Source organism: Styela clava, chromosome 13 (assembly GCF_964204865.1).
Source record: "Styela clava chromosome 13, kaStyClav1.hap1.2, whole genome shotgun sequence".
Taxonomy (NCBI): Eukaryota; Metazoa; Chordata; class Ascidiacea; order Stolidobranchia; family Styelidae; genus Styela; species Styela clava.
Window position 1 is genome coordinate 1,008,028 of NC_135262.1, and position 21,170 is coordinate 1,029,197.

At 37.3% G+C, this 21,170-nt stretch overlaps 1 protein-coding gene across 1 annotated transcript in view; it reads right to left on the reverse strand.

Moving 5' to 3' along the window:
• The window catches only part of LOC120333316 (dynein axonemal heavy chain 8-like), an 85,435-nt gene that overhangs the window by 13,521 nt on the left and 50,744 nt on the right, over nt 1-21,170 (reverse strand). The window contains exons 58-80 of the mRNA XM_078119155.1: nt 21,008-21,117; nt 20,535-20,698; nt 19,894-20,089; nt 19,547-19,669; nt 18,867-18,997; nt 18,189-18,342; nt 17,348-17,512; nt 16,742-16,903; nt 15,370-15,434; nt 14,756-14,874; nt 14,142-14,245; nt 13,094-13,270; nt 12,241-12,408; nt 11,345-11,473; nt 5,373-5,515; nt 4,423-4,568; nt 3,744-3,876; nt 3,320-3,426; nt 2,979-3,086; nt 2,040-2,145; nt 1,389-1,482; nt 918-1,052; nt 280-432 (exon numbers count right to left, since the gene is read on the reverse strand). Coding sequence (XP_077975281.1) covers nt 280-432; nt 918-1,052; nt 1,389-1,482; nt 2,040-2,145; nt 2,979-3,086; nt 3,320-3,426; nt 3,744-3,876; nt 4,423-4,568; nt 5,373-5,515; nt 11,345-11,473; nt 12,241-12,408; nt 13,094-13,270; nt 14,142-14,245; nt 14,756-14,874; nt 15,370-15,434; nt 16,742-16,903; nt 17,348-17,512; nt 18,189-18,342; nt 18,867-18,997; nt 19,547-19,669; nt 19,894-20,089; nt 20,535-20,698; nt 21,008-21,117 — 3,092 coding nt within the window. The remainder of the gene's footprint in view (nt 1-279; nt 433-917; nt 1,053-1,388; nt 1,483-2,039; nt 2,146-2,978; nt 3,087-3,319; nt 3,427-3,743; nt 3,877-4,422; nt 4,569-5,372; nt 5,516-11,344; nt 11,474-12,240; nt 12,409-13,093; nt 13,271-14,141; nt 14,246-14,755; nt 14,875-15,369; nt 15,435-16,741; nt 16,904-17,347; nt 17,513-18,188; nt 18,343-18,866; nt 18,998-19,546; nt 19,670-19,893; nt 20,090-20,534; nt 20,699-21,007; nt 21,118-21,170) is intronic.

The following is a 21,170-nucleotide window of genomic DNA, read 5'->3' on the forward strand; positions in this document are numbered from 1 at the left end:
ACAATGCAGCAGAAACAGCAACTTGTTTGAATGATACTATTCTACTATTCAGTTACGCTTCGGAGGTTTTTGGCTGTAGAGAAATCAGAGTGGTACTAATGTGGACCTAAACCAGCCAGATGTTTATGAAGATCGCATCCGTGAATTTCATTTTGAAGCTGAATAAATCCCTCCAACTCCAACTTTCCAATTCATTGCCTCCTCACAGATCAGTGGTTATCGTACTGGGCCTTGTTCAAAGTAAATAACAATTTTGTCAGCTATGATAACCCAACTAACCTTTGTGCTAGTCAACTTATACAACAGATTATCTTCCAATTCCTTCATCTTCCTCTTATAATGCGTGACTTCCTCCATCAGCTTCACTTTCTCTGCTTCCAATTCTTGCTTCTCTGTCAGGATGACTCGACCTAGAAGCTGGTCCTCAAGACCCTGAGTGGAAATGAAAAAAACTTACTAACGGCAAATGAGACAAAAGTTACGTTAGATAATGAAATATTTGGGTTCTCATCTAGCTTACCAATAGTTTTGGGCAACGATAGTTTGATTATTTTTCTTACACAACAGAAACTTATTATCTAGAAGCTCATCTAGAGAGGGGGTGAAAAAGGTCCCATAAGAAACGCTGCGTTGTGTTTCAAACTTGTCTCCCTGAACCCTATTGCCAACATCCATAAATGCAGAATAGTCAGAAGCATGATTCACTTTTCACTCGACCAGGAATTGTAACCATACAAGAGGTCATAATGCACCAAATAACTAAGTTGTCCTGTCAGCTTTCCCCTTCTCTAGATTATCGCAGACAATAAAACATAAAAGCTATATCTGAAACAGATAGATCCTGACACATTCCAGTAAGGGCCAGAAGCTGATTGCATTGTTTCAAGTGGAGGCTTCAGAAAAAGAAGTAATCATACCTGCATTGTGACAGTGAAGTCAATGATGGATGTCTTTGCACTGACTTCAGGAGTGTAGGATGGGTTGGGGAGTTTGGTCGTGACGTACAGCTTGAATCCATTCATAACATCTACTTCCTTGTCACCTACTTTCACCTGTAATGGACGTGAGAAAATATTTAGTTTGTGAAGTCAAAGTTAAAAATATTTGACAAAAGTCTTTTCAATTTATTCAAAAAAATTTATTATTGTTAACTCAGACTTCTTACTTTGTAGCTCGCAATTTTTATACAGTTCACCAAGTATCCATTATATGCTAGAATCCTGCTTTTCTTATTCTGTACTCACAAAAGTATTACTGCCAAGCATTTACGAGCAACAAATAGCTAAAATATATAAGTAATAATATATACATATATAAACAATGTACGGTCGGTAATATATGTAAGTTGAACTATGTGAGTAAGTAACATATGAAAAGGTGATATATACCTTGTATGTACTTCCAGCTTTGATAAAATTCTTCTCCAATACATTATCAAGTGCAGGGTCTAATTCCTCATTGATGTTTTCAATTAGAAGAGGCCTACGGAAAAAAAGTGTAATTTGATTCCTGAACCTTGGAGGCAGATATGAATGAAGGCATTTTCTAAGGGTTAACTTGGGGGTAGAACGTCTGTGATCGAAGAATTTACAGATTTTTGGACACGATGGTTTTGATAAATTGTCCATGTTCATATTGTTCTTCCCATATTACGAAAAAATCACCATTCTCTTTACCTACTGGACCCATTGCTTGTGATGTTATGATCTTTGTAATATCTAAGCTTTTTATGATAGTAACCGAGCTGCTGGGTGTGATTGGATATAGATGACAGATTATACTAAGCCAGCAATTGGGAATCAGTGGTCTGAGATGCCTTTGTTTTTCCAAGAGATTTTGCTCAAAGCAAGGCGTATTCACTCATAAGTGTTAGGGATTGAGGTGAGATTTATGAAGTTCAAGTCAATACCATCGAGAATACAGTCGTGATATTATTATGTTAGCAACGGACATTGAATAGAAGGCGACTGAAACTGCTGAAAAATTTAGACAAGCTTTGCCATTTGTGTTTGAAGCGATAATGTCATGCATAGACCAACCTTCCCTGAGATAAAGCATCTTCCAAGTGAGTCCTGAAATATTTATGATTGAGAGCTGTGATGATCAGTTGCGCATCTTTCTCTCTGTTCTTGATCCATGTCTTGCCTAAAACATAAAAGAGATGGGAACTTTATGCCAATGGGAAACAAACAAAAGCAACTGTACAGACTGGGTAACAACAGCCTTGCCTCATAGCCATATACCCCCCAAAAGATTGAGAATAGCCACGATAATATAAATATATTTGAATGGTCAGTTGTGTGTTGTAACTTTTCAACCAGTACCCTTCCTGCTTTTTACTACGAGGCTAGGGACCCTGCCTTAGCAAACTTGTATGGTCTTAGCATGACAGCGGGGCGCATGCAACTTTACTAGCATTACTCTATACCAGCCTTTCTCAAGCATTTTCCCTAGGAACACCTACACCTTTTATCTCGCTTCGAGGAACACCAAGAAATTAGACGGTAAAATTTATAATAAAAAATTGTGTAATGGATTTACTTTGTGCATCAACTTGCACAACTGGCTTATCAAGACATCTTTAAAGGTTTCCAGTTTTGAGTCACAATTCATTGAGAAATTTAGCATATGGTAAAATTGAAAAGTTCACTGTAAACTTGACAATTAAAAAATTAGGCTGACGGTTAATAATATTGAATGGTTGACAAAAAACGCCATGCTTTCCAGATTAGCATGAGGCCTGTCAGTCTGTTTAAATAGCAAGACCTGTCCGCCTGTTTGTCGACAGTTAGGAGACAAAATTAATACCAATTTAATTGAAGAAGCTCGCAAAACAGAAATATTCCACGGAACACAGTTTAAAAAACGCCGCTCTACACAATTGTTTGATCAAATGATTTTGCTTCAAGCAAACTGGTATAAAGGGGTGTGAAAAATTGCTTGTCTATAAATGAACATATAAAGCCAGTGGGGCTTACCTTGTCCCTGTGGATCGATCAGTAGAGGATACCTGGTAGCTTTGGTCACAATAATTCCGTTTTGTACTGATAAGTCATCGCTTGGTAATCCTTGCAATGCCCATTCACCTGAATAAAAACAGAATCATGTGTCAGTTTTTTGCTACTTTGAGGCCTGGTTTTGTTTGATATATATTAACTTAGGATTGAATAACAGCCAAGTACAGATTCATTCTCATGAAACATATGAAAAGAGTTACAGATTATAAATAAATCAACGCATCTTTCTTGTCGCCCTAGAGATAAATATTTAAAATATCATCCCATCCTAACATGGTACATGGGCAATACATAACACCGACCTATAGTAGGAGCATCAATGAGCATAGCAATCAAGTTCAGATCAGATGCAAACGGAATCCTACGAGCGATGAGTTCATTCTCCCATGTCTCTTTCAAAAGGAGATTCCTGAATGATTAAGAATAAAGAGATTGGGATGAAACTTGTACTTTGTTAATTAGAATAATGATAGCCAAAGCCAGGGTGGCCCTTAATCCAATTAGCCTTTCTGGGAAAATTGAGTAAAACTCTCATGAAAAACTGTTGTCAGAAAATCGCTAAAAAAACAAATTTCAAGCTACCGTTCCTTCATAGTTTTTATGGACCTATTAAATTAGCCACGATTTATAAGCCATAAGATTTATAAGTCACAGAGGAGACAAATTAGCAAACAAAACACAAGCTTTAACACAAGACAACCCAGATTCAATAAACTTCCAACAAACCTGAATTCCTGATTGAAAGGTCCACAATAAGACAAGAATCCAGTTGCCAGCAAAACGTTACCCACAAGCTCCAAGATTTGGGCTTCGAACATCTTACTCTGCTCTGTCCAACGTACTTTCTCTCCCCCAAGACCTGGAGAAAGCAAAGAAATTTAATTTTTTTAAAGCCTTGTGTAGAGGTTTACTAACAAGGGAATCAGCATCACCACGTAGACTTCTCAGCCTAACTCTGCAGCCCCATTAGCTTTTCACACCTAAGCTGTTGCAGATGAATTGCCTCGCTTGAAGCCAAAATAGAAATGCTCAAAATCCCATTATTTAGCCATTGGTGAATACACACAAAGATGGCTCTAAGCGGTTGCACTCACGGACATCCGATTGATTGACATTGAAATGCTCTTAAATTGCTCCATACCTAGTTATAATAATATAAGGATGAGGCAATTTTTGAGTGATTAGCACATCGGCACGAATCCATACTATATGAATAAACAGCAATACTACATTGCTGGATTTTGCGGTTTCTAATCATTGTGCCAGTACTTAATGTTATGCGAAGTTTGGTGGCGACTCATTACAATTTAATGCAGGTTCTGTAGATCTGAAATTTGACGACTTTCAAACCCTAAAAATAAATATAAAACCTTGTATCATCCTTCTAAAGTCAAGTCAGACAAACCTTCAATAAGCTGGGTAGCTGCTATCATTCTTCTCCTGCAAGACTCAGCGTCATCCAACAGTTCCTGCTTCTCTTTCATTGCTGCATCGAACTTGGCCTGGACTTCATCCAGTTCCTTCTGCTTTTCATCAAGCTGGGATTGTGCGCTGTGGGGAAATATAAATTTGGTAAAGGATTAAAAGACATGAAACATTTTTATAATAAAATTTGTGTGCACTCGCTCAGAAGTAAATGTAACTCATCTCTGGGAAAAGTTGAGACGATGCACAGAAAATCCAAAAGCTACTGGAAAGTATGAAGAATTATGGTGGTAAATTGTCCAAGTGTTATTGAAATACGATTGAGACTTGAAGCAGTTTAGGTCAAAACAATCAAAAACACATAACTTCTTAAAAAAACTTTTGACATAGGCTCGGCGATGTGGCGTACCGTGCTAAGCGTTCGGATACATCCCATCTCTATGTGCGAGAGGATTGCTGGACTCCTCACAGCTGCAGGGTAGTTCACGTAACCGCTGGTCGATTACGACTTCCTCCATCATCAAGTCCATGCTTTCCAATAAATAATAGAAATCCTATCCGTAGTTTTTTGTGTCTGGTTGGTACACTGACACAGTAAATAGACGAGACGTCACACCCGAAAGGAATCTATTGGGGGCCCAGTAAAATCTTTTTCAACATTGACTTACGTTAAAACAAGATATTGATTGAAAGATTTGGAACCAGTACTGAGATCCACCATGAATTAAATAGAGCCAAGATTCGATTTTTTGTGTGGGAATATGCAGGGCACATTAATAGTATTGTCAATTTTCCATATATCTATATTTCAATATATCTATTATTAAATTGTACTTCATTTTTATTTCAGTTTCTGAGGGTCGCAAATTTGGCTGTGCCGAGTGGGTCACGATGAGAAAAGTTTGATGAACACTGGTTTAAGTGACTCACACAGATAAATCTCTCATAGCAATCCCAAGTTTGATCTCAGACTTTGCCAGGTTCGCTTTCAAAGGCAAGACTTCCTTGTTGATTCCATAGAAGGAAACCATAGCTTTAGTCCATGATAGAAGTCCGGCAACATTGCCGCAGACCTAGGAGAAAGATTAATTGGATAAGCAAGCATGCAAGGAAGAACGTGCATGAAAAATATACTGTATAGCAGGGGTTCTCAAACTTTTGGTGTTGCGGAGCCCTTGAAAAGGTTGACTATTATTCACGGAGCCCCAAAATAAATGTTAAAATTGTAACATTGAGATTAATATTCCTGAGCAAGTTAAAAGTACTTCACTTAATTTAAATGCTAAACCTTTTTAATAGGGTTAATACAAGTCGTAAATAAATCTAAATTTTCTAGGATAAATTATATATACTAAAGCTGTAAATTTCACACTTGACAAACATAGTAATAAATTAGGGGTCGAATCTTTTGACATTTTTGGAAGACCTAAAAGGCCGCTAATAACGTGCGCGATAACATTTTGTTACAATCGCCGATCGTTTTCGTCAGCATGGCGTGTTTTTAAACCTTAAACATCTTTACACCGGTGTTTATTCTCCTTAATCAAAAATTTCATTCGGCATATACATGTTTTGTTCCACAATGACGACGATAATTTCTTTTTTGTTCTCGTGGGCAATTATGAGTTCAATGTAAAAAACATGTTACCATATTATAGTCATCGGTGACGAAATGCTAAAAATAATAATTATTAAAGAGGCAAATCTGCAACTCAAATGTCTTGCTTGAAAAGCAGCATTCTAAAATATTGAAACTAAAACTTAAAATGGAGGATCACGCTATAAGTTTGGTTTCAGCAGATTCACGTCAGATTAAGAACACTTTATAGACATTGTAAATCACAGTTGGTGTTATGTTAGGTTTTCTTTGGTTATTCATCGTAACTGCGAAATCGAAACACAGTCAATTGTGCGCGCGATGTACCTTTATTTATTCTGAAACTACCGACGGAGCCGCATGCAATAAAATAAATTTCAATCGTTCGTATTTTGCCCAGACCTTGTGATTTTTTAAACGGCGATATCTTGCTTAAAATAATCTTGAGTGAGAAAGAACAAATCAAGTTTGACAAATCCCAAGATCGCAAAAATACAACTCCATTTTATTTATAGTTGGCAGTTCATCACGCATTTTATGTTATTTTAGAATAGTATTCTTTCATTTTAGTAATCTCGAATCAAACTTGAGTAACGATGAGCACAATTAAATTATAACGACAAGACACTTTAAATGCGCGCATCGGTCATGGATTGCATATTTTACGGCTTTACGCAACAGAAATCTTGTTTTCCGTTTTTTTAAATCGCGAAGAATGTTGCGCGGAAATTTCCAATTCCAATTTTGAACCCCATCCCTGGCTGCGCTCCTGCTTATAAATAATGTCATTTTTTAATTCCGCCTCTTTGCCATATTCCAGGGGCTATATGGTTGTCAGATTTTATCAAAGCTGTTATTGCTTCTTTGAACAGTTACAAAATCAGCCAAGTCAGTATTTTAAAAAGTTATTGAATAGCTCGCAGAGCCCCTGGGTTTCTCTCGCGGAGCCCTGGGGCTCCGTACGGAGCACTTTGAGAACCTATGCTGTATAGGACTAGCTTCCCAAAATGGGGGTCGTGACCCCGCAAAAGAGAGATCACGAATTTTAGGGTTGCAAAGAGTACACTGATTTCACACAAAGTAATATATCTATTGAACATTTTTTTAGATTTCTGATTCGAAACGGAATTGTTAAATCTAGTGCAAACATAAATATCACAATTTTGAGAGAATAGGATCAGAGAAGCGACACGCTTGCATAACAATGCCAACTTAACGGGGTCGCAAAACTAATACATTGAAAGAGAAGTTTGGAAAGCATTGGTATAAAAGATTATTTGCCTAACACTGTGAATACAAGTGCACGGCAACTACCAAAGACCTGTATACAGAACTTCAAAATTATCGAGATCTGGTCTATTTAGAAAATATATTCCGCAGCATCCAAGTATATTATACTGCCTCTCACTTTGAAGAGAGATAAAATACCTCCTAAAAGTATAAATAAGTCATTAAAAGAGAAACCTTTATATATCTTAAGTTGACGAAGTCAATGCTACACAATATAGAATAAGATATAGTATGAATCGAATACTCAAAAGGGTTGGATTGGGACAGTGGTCGAGTTCCCAATATAAATCTATCTGAAATTTTTGACTTCTCCAACATAATTATCTTGATGCCAAATAAACCAAAGCATGGAGGCCAAGTGTAAGATCTAGGCCAGTGTTTCCCAACCCGAGTCCGCGGTCTCAAGTGAGTCCGCAGAGCGTTTAAATGAGTCCGCAACGAGACAGAAATTCACTGCGAGCCGCAAACGTTTTTGCGAAACTTACCGTATTTTCTCGAAATTACGCCTATCTCGCGAATAAGCCGACTCCCTAATACCAGCTTCAAAATAGTGAATTTATAAAAATTCGCATATACGCCGTTTCTACAAATCGTAATGGAAGACAGCACTTTGCGGATTACTGTCAACATAAAAGGAATTAAATCAGCACCGACTTGAAGTACCGAATGTATGACATGAGAACATTTTTGATTGAAAATATTTTACAATCCTTATTTCATATTTATATTATATGGGCTGATATATTTTATAATGTATGCCAAAGTGTCTGCCGATTATTTAATTGACTTTGTATACCAGCTGTTATTTGTGTTAATCCTTTAAAAACAAAAACGTGGGAAGCACTTCCTGCCCGATATCGGCACTTCAGAAAGAAAACGCTACCACGAGATAACGTAATTGATTTATGACCCTTCCGTTTTGCTGATTCAGGAAAAAAACGGAAAACACAGCTGTTGCCTAACCCATGGACGTACAGCAATATTTATCACACCATATTCATATGTTATTTCAACTTTTCAGTTAAATGGTTGTTCAAAATAATTGAAATTACAGTTTTATTGTTAAGAATTAATGCTGTGACTGTGAGTATTATTCTACCTGATTCTTACTTGTAAATTTATGTTAATAACGTCTATATTGCTTTTCAATGCGCGGTGATTTGTATTAATGAAGGGATAAAACAGAAGGGATCAGCATAAAACAATTTCTTTTAAATCGAATGTTGTATTAACACATTCTTATAAATCGCTGATTCGGAAGTTGCTATTAAAAGGATATTCAAACGTCGTAGAATGAATGTCGTTTTGTGACATATTTACAAGCTCCATTATTTCGATGTTGCTCCGTAATGCGATTTGAATAATTTTATTTATCATTTAATTTTAAATATTGTAAGCGATGTCATGCATATGTAACGGTAAATATTTCAATTATAACGGAGATAAGAGTCTTCATCAGCGCAACTGAAAAGGATAACATATCGTAAAGGTGATCAAAATGAGGGCGCCGTTACTTGCGTTGTACCGCGATAGTGCACCAAATGATAACGTTTCACCACGAAACGCTGGCCGTAAATCGACGCCAATCAGACTGTACAAGCGTCACGTGTTTAACAACCAATCACAGACTGTACAAGCCATCAGCTGTATGATGAGACAATCACACCGGCACAAGCGATTGTGTGTGTGCGTTCTTTATCGTGAGAACTTAGTGCGGTTTGAAGCTTTTGGAATTACCGGCAAGTTAGCTAAATGTCAATCTCGTTGCGTGATCAAAGTCATGCGCGAATGAGTCGATTTTTTTATGCAATCTGAGTTACGCGAGTATAAGCCACCCCCTTAGTTTGGCAACTTTTTTTTTGTGTTTTAAACTCGGCGTATGTGCGAAAATATACGGTAATTAACTATCAGCCAAGTTAGGATTTGCATTAGAATTTACAAAAACCCATAAAAAGTCAGTTTATTCACATCAATAATTACTTCGCGTCAATAATTACTGGTTACTGAGTAGGGCTGGGCATATATTCGAATATTCGACTATTAGAATAGCACATTTACTAATCCAAAATTTGGTAACACCTGACGCGACAGGTCACTTGCGACAGGTCACTTGCGAGTCGATTTCACAACTCACTTGTGGATTTCCGACGAAAACAAGAGTCTGTACACGCTTCGATAGATTCGTAATAGACAGGCTTACCATACGTCCCGCTTTAGGCGGGACAGTCCCGCTTTTTAGCATATTGTCCCGCCAAGTCAGCCAAAAGTCCCGCTTTGGCGTTCAGCCATTCAGCATAATACACGAACATGTTCTCGTTGCTGTGTAGCGCAACGCTAGCCTACTTACTGAAGGTGAATGCGTTATTCTGTTTTTTTGTTATTTCCCGCTAACATTGTTAGCGAACGTATCACATGTAAAATCGATTCTAATTGGTCCTGTTTGGACGTTCACGTAACATTGAACAACGTTTTTTTGAGGGTGTTATCTACATTATTACTACATTTATTCCTTTTTCTGTAATCAAAAATCAAAATTCGGATCATTTCTATCGTTAGCGTATATTCCTTTCTATTTTTCGAACTGAACCCGATATTTAGACAGAGAATATGCGCATGAACTCTCGATGGCAATATGGTCAATAAAGACAGCCGGGATGGCTTCAAATGTAGGCCTATGTAGTAAAATCGGAAACTGTAAAGTTACAGGATCACAGCTAAGGGGTCGTGTCTTTGGAGGCGTCCCACTTTGAAGTCAAAAAAATATAGTAACCCTAGTAATAAATGTTTCTCGCGAGTTTGAACAACGAGAAATAAATTAATTTTCTGGTAGGTGTAAATGGGGGCAACCCAAATTTTCTTAATTGAAAATCAGTCCGCGTCCGATTAAAAACGCTTTTTTAGACATTGCAAATCGCAAAAATTCAGGATGCTACCGTAGTATACGTACCAGGGCATTTACCTTTAGGATTCTCTGCTTTACTGCTTCCACATTAGTAATGTCGCACAGTGGGTACGCGCAGTAGTAATGTCGAATTCACAAAAATACGAATCATATAATCGGGCACTTTACCATGCATTTTTGCGTCCACGGATTGTCATGGTATTTTCTGAGTAGTATTGCTCTTATTTCGTCAACACAACCGCAGATTAAAAGAATCACACATGTGGATGGATTGAATATTTTATGCAACAGAAAAAATCATTGAAAAGTCGGCTCTTTCAACGAGTGACGTATACGCGACGATTACTTCAGAAGTTGTTCGCGAGAATTTCAAGGCGATGAATATGTATTTTCGATTTACTAATATATATACCGTACTTTAAATATATTTTTAATAAATACTAAATTAAGTTGTACATTCTGGAAATTTATAGCAGATAGTATGATTTTTTCTAACAGCGATAACAAATTCCCAAGATCGCAAAAAATATGTATCAAAGCTGAATATAATCAGGCAATATATTCTCTCATTATTATGTTCGCAGATGGCAGTGGAATTTTAAAAAAGTAATGCTTTCATCTTGTCGTAAGTCGACGCAACCGCGAGTTACCATAATGAACACAATTAAATTAAAATAGAAAGACATTTTAAATTATCGTCGTTGTCATGGATTGAATATTGTGCGACAGAAAAGTCCATTGTACACTAAAAAAGTTGGCTCTTTTAACGAACGCGTAATTGCGGCGAATTTCGGATTTTGAAATTCGTTAAATTTCTGTTGTGTTTGGTTTTATTGCTTCTTTACACACAGTACGGTTGCAATAAACGCACCTTGAGCCCGCAAAGGTTTTCGCCGGTAAGAAAATAGTCCGCGACCAAAAAAGGTTGGGAAACGCTGATCTAGGCACACAACTACGCAATGAGATAATATTGATTAGTGTGAGGCTGGAAACGTTTCAAAACAGCACTGCCAGGGAAACAGCTAGGCGGAAGAGAATTCTGAAATATTACACCAAAAACTCCAAGATGACAATATCAAAAAAGCTTCACTATATATGGATGAAAACTCAAACCTTTTTGGCAGTTTCCAAGGTATAATCTTCGCTTCTGAAGTAAACTGACAGCAATTCCACTGTCTCTTCATTGATGGTGTCCTTGTCAAAGTTTTGCAAAGATCCGAGGAAACCACTCTGAGCCATGAGCTATAGGAATGCGTATCAGTAGGTAAATACAAACAGTCAACATGAACAAGATTGCTAAGCATTAGGAATTGCACCTCTGATTACAACTTCATCGGTTCATAAGTTCTGGAGGAGATAATTATGTGTGAAAAGAATGCTTGACTCCTCTCAGCCGTAGGGTGGTTCACATAACTGTGGGTCCGTTATGGTTTACTCAATCATCAATTCCATGCATCTGAAACAAATAACTGGCCAACTAATCCTATACCTGACATGGACTGGTAACGGACAAAAGGCTGTGGTTCACCATATGATTGAATTGTTTCATTGGCTTTCCTCCTCTCTCTTGGGATGAATATGAAAATATTATCTTTATTCATAAAAAGCACAGTAAGCAATGAATATGTGCAAGAGAGTCAGTGTGGTGTGTTCAGTGGTTATATCACTAAAGCTGACTTTGACTTTGTTTTTACGATGACTGTTGCTTTATTTTGGTTTATAAAAAAATCTCTCTCTCTCTTATAATGTTGCACAAGATGCAATAGCCACCACAAACTTGTGTGCATATGTTGTACATATGCTTCGCCTGAGCCTTACAAATATACTTAGTGCTAAAGCACAATGTAAAATACCACTGGCTCTGCTGAGATTAGTCCTACAGCTCTGTGTGAGCATTACCATGTAGTTCAAAAATGATATTATGTGTGTATGCTTATCTGCCTCAAAAATTTAACAGGGTCCGCATAATAAATAATGTGTATAAAAGTATTCAGCTGATCACGACTTACTTTGAGAGCATCAGCCCATGATGGCTTTAATGATGGTTTGTCAGGATCCATTTCACAAGCACCGATCTTACGTTGGAAGAGAAGTAACGCACAATCCATAATCCTCATAATGAGATGGGGAGGCTTGGCAAGCTTACGGACTGTAGCAATGTCTGCTGCTTTGATAGTCTGAAATGAGAGAGGTTCAGATAGTTTGATGGGATTTACATATGTATCCCGGGGAATCTCGAGGAATGCCGATAAGCCGGCTTATTCATATAGTGAACCACGACTTCTCATCCATTCACCATTCCATGTCAGGTATGGGATTAGTTAGTTATTTTGGAAAGCATGGACTTTGATGGTGGAGGAAGTAATCGATCAGCGGTTACGTGACCACTGTAACGTTTGAAATACTAATCATTGCAAGGATGGGTGTTTAAAATGCCTTTTGGCGTTTATCACTGGCTATATTTTTGTATATGAACTGTGGACAAAGTACTATAATTTGTCAGCTTCCAAACTGTAGAGATGAAAAGAATGAGGGTTGATTCCAGACTATTCGAGTTTTCAATTTGAACCACACCTAATTTTTTATTTTTGTTCGTTGTCCATTTGGATATGTGAAGTTTTCCTTTTATTGAATAACTTTTGTAGTTCCGAAAGTTATTTTATTATTTGCTCACATTTGCACCTGACAAATAATCATTAGCCGGCCGAGGAAGGGAGCATTTAGGGATGTCAAGATATAATTTCTGTGAAAAGTCTCGTTGAGATCTTCAGTAAAAATAATTGAGTAGCCCTGGCATACAGTATTGAGTATATAAACAGTCGAGTAGGTTTTGTCTCTCATAACATTATCCCATCAACGCACATTCAAAGCATCCTCAGCTTCCTTCAATGCAGGCTTAGCCGCTTCCAACTTTGCTTCTGCGATGACTTTTTCCTTCTCAATACTATCTACAATGGACTGAGCCTTCTCTTTTACAATCAACACTGCATTCTTGACTTTCTCTGCTGCCTGTGCTGATACTGTCACTTCAGCAAGGACCTGTGTAAAACAAACAATGTTTGCATGGAATGCTGATATAGAGAGTAATGCTCAAATATATGGACACGAAAGGCCAAAATGAAGTAACACGGGCATGTAATCTGCCACAGTTGACTACAGCAGACTTCACGACTAACATGAAAGTGGAACCACAACAAGGTGCGCAAATTTCGATGACGTCATTGCACACAGAGAACAAATCCAACAGAGATTTTGGAAATAAATATAAAGTAGTCGCCTTCTAGCAAAAAAAACAATCTTTCATGAAAAATTTCAAAGCGATTGGTTCAGTAGTAGGACTGGGCATTTTCGAATACCTGATGATTTCAGAATCGAATCTAATACTTGGGAGATATGAGTCCTCCAGACACATAAAGTACTGAAAACATAGAATGCATCACTCAAACGGATTGTTGAGCGCTCACACACAATAAGAAACACGTTTTTATATATATAACTCACTACAGAAAAGAGTAATGTCACTACATGTTAGAATAGCATTGAAAAAATATGGCATCAATAAAAATTATGAAAAATTTACCTCGGCCATTGGCGGAAAAAAGATGGCGGCGATTCGCTCTGAACATGTTCGGATAATTTGCTATTCAATTCGAAATGCCTAGCCATATTCAGTAGTTAATGAGAAAATCAATTTTTTCTCAACAACAAGAAGAAAAATAACACTGAGAACAACAACAACACTATAACAAAACGATCAATGTGACTCTCCATGTCCAATAAGCACAATTGAACTGTGCTGGAAGCTGGATACAGGCTTAGCTTTATCAGTGTAAGATCACCCAATGTAATAATAAACATGTGCAAAACTTCTTAGGAAGACACTTTAAAAGGACGGGAAACTAAACCAAACCTTATCAGCTTTGGCAGAAGCAATTGCAAGATCTTTTTCTTTCACAACAAGTTCCTTTGATAATTCTGCCACAGATTCACCGGCTTCCTTCAGCTTGTCGAGACCTGAAGTAAAAATCACATATATAGAGATGATAAGTTTGTAAGATGTGTGGGGTATTGCTGTACTTGACACTGTCACAAAGCATTTTGCAACAGTTGGTTTGTCACTGCTTCCAAGACTATCCAAGTCCATGTAGCTGGAATCCCCCTTCCATATCGGATCGGCAAGAGATATTTTGCCATATCTCAAAACAGGGGTGTGCAACAAGCGGACCACGGGACACACCCGGCCTGCCAAGTCGTTTAGTGTGGTCCTTGTCAACACTGAGACATGGATAAAAGCACATAAAGTTTTTTGCTTTCTTCATAGCATTAAATCTATTGTCATTTTACCCGATGAAGTTATTACTGTAAGGTTGAATGATAGCAGCATTCTCTGTTATTACCTTTCTCGTTAAATTTATTTTTGTGGCCCATCCAATTGTCTGAAGTTGGCAATATGGCCCACTGACAAAATGTCCCTGGTCTAACATTCCTGACAACAACTATACCAGCTAGCAAACCAATCCATACCTGTATTCATTCTCTGGGCCAGGTTTGCCAGATGGCTGTGGTTTTCTATGTATATTCCTTTGTAACCATCCAAGAAAGATAGATATGATTTAGGAGTGACATGAGTTGTGCGACGATACCTGTGTTAGAAAACAATTAGAATGTTGGTTCAACTATTGATGAGGTTTATATATGACAAGGGCCTTAAAAAGCAGCTGCTGATATGTAGTAATTATGCTTTGAATATGCTCAGACCTTCACAGAGCTTGCATATTTTATTGCACTTTCATTATAAGTTGAAAGCATGATGCCTGAATATAAAGCTTTTTAACTTGAATCACAACTGCAGATGCTAAAGCAAACTCAGAAATCGAAAGAATATAGGCATTGGCTTCAGTGACATTCAGTTTAATTCAGAGAGCAATGGAAGCTTTTTTATCTTCTTCGGAACTGTTTCCCCTGCCTATAGGAATGCTTTCATACATAGAGTATTAAAGGAACAGATGATCTAAGATTCACCATGAAAAATGTATATGAAAAGGTTCTCGTCTGATAGACAAAAGTAAGATATTCGATCAAAAATTAATGCAATTCCCATCAGCATATCATGGTTTGAGTAATGCTGCTTTACTCACCTATCAAAATAATCCACGCAGGTTTCTGCAACTTTGTCATGGAACACACCCATTGTTTCAATCAACTGAAACATAATAAATACATTGTTAAAGCATCCCGTTGAACCAGCAATCAGGCCTCTTACATTTCCTATGACTTCTTGAAGGCCAAATCAAATACTCGGTCATAAAAGAATGTCTGTTTTTGAATATTAAATTCCCAACCTTTTTGTAAAATTTAACAATGATATACTCGGTAAACGGCTTTTATGGTCACAAATTAAATGATTATTATGAATTAATCATTTTTATATGACATTTATTCCAGCAAAGTGAAAAAGCTGCGCTTGTTTGCAGTCAGTAAGTTTTTGAAATTATGGTGTGGGTTCCCTTAAGCAAAATAAATGTAAAGTAAGAGCAAAGTAAAATAAAAGTTTCTGTGCTCAGATACTTGCCACATACACACTTACTATTGAGCATCAGTTCAAAACCAAATATGGAAAACGAGAATATCGGTCAGAGACCGAAGAATTATCGATCGAAAGTTAGGGTATCCCCCAAAACAGCGCTCTTACTCCATAGTGACACCTTGTGTCCCATCACTAATTAATTAATAACTCGCTAATTATACGACATAATTCATCCAAAATCAATAGGCTTCTGGTCCGAGATAAGATGAATGCACATGCAAAATCTGGAGCAGATTCAATCTCGCTTTCGTGAGATATCGCGTTCATCTAACAGACATACATACAGACAAATACCTATCAACATACTTACCGATTAAAAACGATAAGTAATAAACGAGAATATCGGTTGGAAACCGAATACTTATCGATCGATAGTTAGGGGATCCCCCAAAACAGAAACTGCAGTTTCGATTCACCCGCTCGTGTAACTTGCGCACTGCGCATCGCACACACACACTCGGCGGGTCTCAAAATTCTCCCGCTTTACAAAAATCTAGATCACTTAATCAATAATTGATTGATAACTCGCTAATTATACGACATAATTCGCCCAAAATCAATAGGAATCTGGTCCGAGATAAGATGAATGCACATGCAAAATCTGGAGCAGATTCAATCTCGCTTTCGTGAGATATCGCGTGCATCTAACAGACACACACACACACAGACAGACAGACATACATACAAATACCTATCAATATACTTACCGATCTTAAGATCGATAAGTAACAATAAAATTTACTAAAAATTGAAATCGGCAATTTTTAAGCTTTTATAGAAAAACAAGTGCTCAAGATAAGTTACAGCCTCAGACATATGTGAGATTTGAGCCTGATATGATTAACCTGAAACCATAGTAAAGCGCAATTTTCTATTTATCAGTTCATCAAACCTGCATTCTAGCAGACCAAACCCTTCCTCACCTGTTTCTTGACCTCTGGTTTACAAACAATGTCGACCTTGGACAAGAAATGATTGGAGACAGCTACGAGAGCATCACGAGGCCACCTAGTGAACCAATCCATAGTGCAACCGCTGAACAGTCCTGGAAACTTGAGAGCACGGTTGCGAAATTTCTCTCCAATCTGTGGAAAGGAAATATAAAGAAATTAGGATGAATGCAGCACTATTAATTTATGTTGATAAGCGGAGCAGATGTTACATAAGTAGCACTTCACAATTTTGTACCTCAACCAGTGATTTTAACCATCTGAAAAATCTTAAAACTACCATGAAAATGGTGGAGACCCATAAAACTACTTAGGGTGTATTAAATTGTGTAGCGGTATTAACTATCGTGTCTAGTGATGAATAAACAAGGATAGAAAAGTAGCCCCTAGACTCGAATGTATATTCATAAAGATTCACACAACTAATCAAGCAAACGAGTATAATATTAATAGAAATGAACATAATAATCATTATATTAATAATAAGACCGGTATTAGCATTACACTGTTTCTTCTGAGAATAGTCGATTTTTAGGTCATAAGCTGTAAATTTCTGATGAAAACACAAAATCAACTCACTGGAGAGAAACACAAGACGATATGCAGGTTATTCCTGGCACGAGTGATGAAATAATCATACAGATTCTCCTGGGTGGGAGGACGCCTTGGGAATTCTCTCTTCATGACAGAAATCAAACCCTGGGTGATCTCGTCAATTTCATCTCGAGCAAACAGACCAGACACCTAAACAGTAAAAATGTGGGTGCTTTTAATAATACACTGTTCTAGTCAGTCTTTGTCGTAATATAAGCATGGTTGAAGTGATTCAAATCAGTATTTGGGATTCAAAATTTCACAAACAGGTTCTCTATGTATCGAGCGTACTAACAACATGTTCTCTCATTTCAGAAAACCATGCTAAGCTCATAACAGTATGTCAGATTTACTAATGTATGTCAATGTGCAAGCTATATTAACATGACACGCTTTACATAAATCTAATCCATAACTTTCAAAGCATCAAATATAATTCTGCGGTTCTCTAAAGCAAAATCGCTGGTTGTTACGTCATTCCACAAATTATTCTGTGCAAACACCCTAAATTCAATCACTGATTCTAACAAATACAACAGTATACAACCAGTAGAGTTGCATCAGGTTGCAAGTTAGGTTAAGTTGCACTAAAGCATAACTATCTGGATTAACATAAGCTTTGAAATGATGGACATATTGTGTTAGTTGAGATGTCCCTAGTTCGAATGCAAAAAAAACTCAAAATTGCCGCTTAATTTTTATTCAATGCTACAATTCCCAATAAACAATCCATAAAAAAACAATATGCGAGGTATTTCAACTATTCGATTCTTCCATATATTCTAAAACACACAGAGTAGGAATAAACACTCAGTCTCATGCTCACCTCTCCAGATGATAATATATTGTTTAAATACTCCAAGAAGCCTTCCTCCTTGATATCGTTGTCAGTGAATATAAAAGTAACTCCCTTTCCATCAGCACCAGCCATTCTGTAGAGAACCTTCAGATCATCCATGAGATTGGTGGCATTGTATGTTCTGTAGAACCGTTCAAAGTTGTCATTTAGTATATTGAAGCAAAAAGTATAGTGGAAAACAGAAGTTTAATAAGTTCTCCCAAACAAGATACAAGTTTTTGTCAAACAATGATAGCAGCCAATTAATAATAATTTAATGGTGCAGGATTTTATTTTTCTAGAAATTAAGAAAGCTAATCAAATAAAAACAAGTCGTTAGGCGCCCAGGATCTCCGCTGATAGTTGAGGCCCGCACTCAAGCAACAGGTTGCCATCCATAAAAACTTGCGAATCTATATCAGCAGCATGATATATTGAGTTAGTTACCGAAACTGAGAATACCGTAGAGCGGAGATCTAAAAGACGACAGCCCATCTATTTGTTAGTCAAGACATGGTGCGGGAATAGCTAATGAAATTGGACGGAAGATGGATCTGTAATTGACTGGCGGCAGTTTTATAATGAAATTCATCTCCCACAGGGTTAAATTTGCTCAAAATAAGTTCTTATGTAATGGCATTCTAAATTCAAACGTCCACCCCTCACCTGGTCAAAGTAATTTGAAAGTTTGTATATCCAGCAATGAAGGAAGACAGCTTAGTCAAACTCTGTTTCCCGGATCCACCGACTCCCACTAGCAATGCACTTCCGCGAGGTGTTCTGATGATACGAGATATCTGGAAGAAAATTGTCGCTGCTTTTGAATATGATAACGGGAAATAGGACAGGATTTACCTATTAATCCTGGGGAGAGAAAACTAGATAAGACGGCTTAATCATATGGCAAACCACGGCCTCTAGTCTGGTTTCCAGTCCATGTCGGGTATGTGATTTGTTAGCTAATTATTTGTTTCAGATGCTTGGACCTGACCCATAGTAGAATATCACACATGAGGGATTTCTGTAAAAACAGTTTCCAGTCCTCAATGTTACTTGTGATATATTTCAAATATTTTCTAAAGGTTCAATAAACCTATGCATCTGTGAAACTGGTGATTGCAAATATGGAAAAAAAATCAACACTAGTGCCCCCTCACACATTTCTATTTAACAAAATATTTATCGAAAAAGTGTGAAATAATTCTGTCCGTTTTAGGGTAGAATTTGAAAAAATTTCAAAGGAACAACAGAAAAACCATATCAGTCAAGAATATATGTATTAGTCATAGTAGGCTAGAGAATCAGAATAAGGCTGCAGGAAAAGATTTCGTTGTGAGATCACTAACTTTGACTAGATGAGTCATTGCATCTTTGAAGAACACAAGATCCATACTGGCACCACGCACTGTCTCGTTATATTGTTCCATGTAACTTTCCAGCTTTTCTGACAACTCCGGCAGTGAAGGAATCTGTAAAATTCCATGAGGAATACTTAATTTATCCTTTCAACCATTCAACCCCACTCCAATATGCCCTCTTAGCTCCTTACAAAACAGCAGTCTTCATGCAAATCTACCAACAACAGCAAAGTTAAGCCTAAAACAACATTTTAAAGCCAAGTCTAAATCTTTAAACAAATCCCCACATAGAAAACAGCCAGACATGCAAATGATTTATCCTCTCAACTACTCACTGCTTCATATATCTTGGGAGCATCAAGATCAGCATCCTCAGCCTCCTCTCCTGTAGGTTCTGGGGGATCGCGTAGGAAATCCACAAAGTATGGTTCTGTTCCTGTCATTTGTTCAGCCAAGTCTGCATCGACTGATTCTTTCACAACTCGTTGCAATGAGGCCTCAAACCAATCTTTGTCTTCCTGGTTGGTAAACCTAAAAAATTAAAGTTCAGATTCTTTACCAATGTCAACAGTTGTGAAATTCAGTTAGGTACAGCTGAACAATGAAAAGGGCTGGGAGTCAACACAGATAAGGCGAACATTTTGAGATATTGTTGTGTAATGAGTAAGTAAGCGATCTTTTACTTATTAGCATATATTCATGCCAAGATTTCTCATAATTCAAAATACAATAATAGCTTATTATGACTAATGTTATTGTGTGCCTTATTATATCCTATCATGAGTAGGCAATACTAGTGGCTTTTTTATAGACTTTAACACATTAATAAGTCAATTTTAACAGGGGAACCCTTTAAAGAATAATATTTTGTACAACACAGACTTGTAACCAATGAGAGATCCCACTCTACCTGTAATATCGATCAGCAAGATTTACACAAAGCATTTTCTAACCCATATTAACAAATGCAGCATACCTGTCAGCAATGACTCTCATACACTCATGCATGAAGAGATAGATGGCATCCATCTCAGTAACACACTCCTCACACTTCACAGTCAGCATTCCTTGCCAGATCCTTGATAAATCTCGAAGGTTGAAAATGTAATGGAACTTTGCCGGTGTTGGAAGCATTTTAATCTGTTGATATATATTTGATTTAGTTCTGGGATTAAAACGCTGCCAAAGTTTGACTAGTTTGTAATTAACTAATTTTCCCATGTGCCTGCTTGGGCTCGGGGCCCTTGAGAGGGGGGGCCCCTTGAAGGGCACATTGAGCAAAACTGATTTCGCTTTTTACTATACAAAAAAATCTATCAATCGAAGTAAATACCACTATAAACTATGCTAAAAATACCAGTGGAATGATACACAAGGGGGCCCATGAGTGCTTAACTAACTATTCGCTTGATATTAAGAGAACTGGTATTAAATCACTATCGAACTGACCTTTGTCCACTGCCATAGTATCCTGGTAGCAGGCACAAGCAATGGTATGATCTTCAATACTTCTTCAGTGAAACCACGCTCAGGACAGAAGTAGCCATTTCCGATAATACCTAAAAAAAAAGAGATCAATGGTTAAATATATGGATATGAAAGTTGTATGACT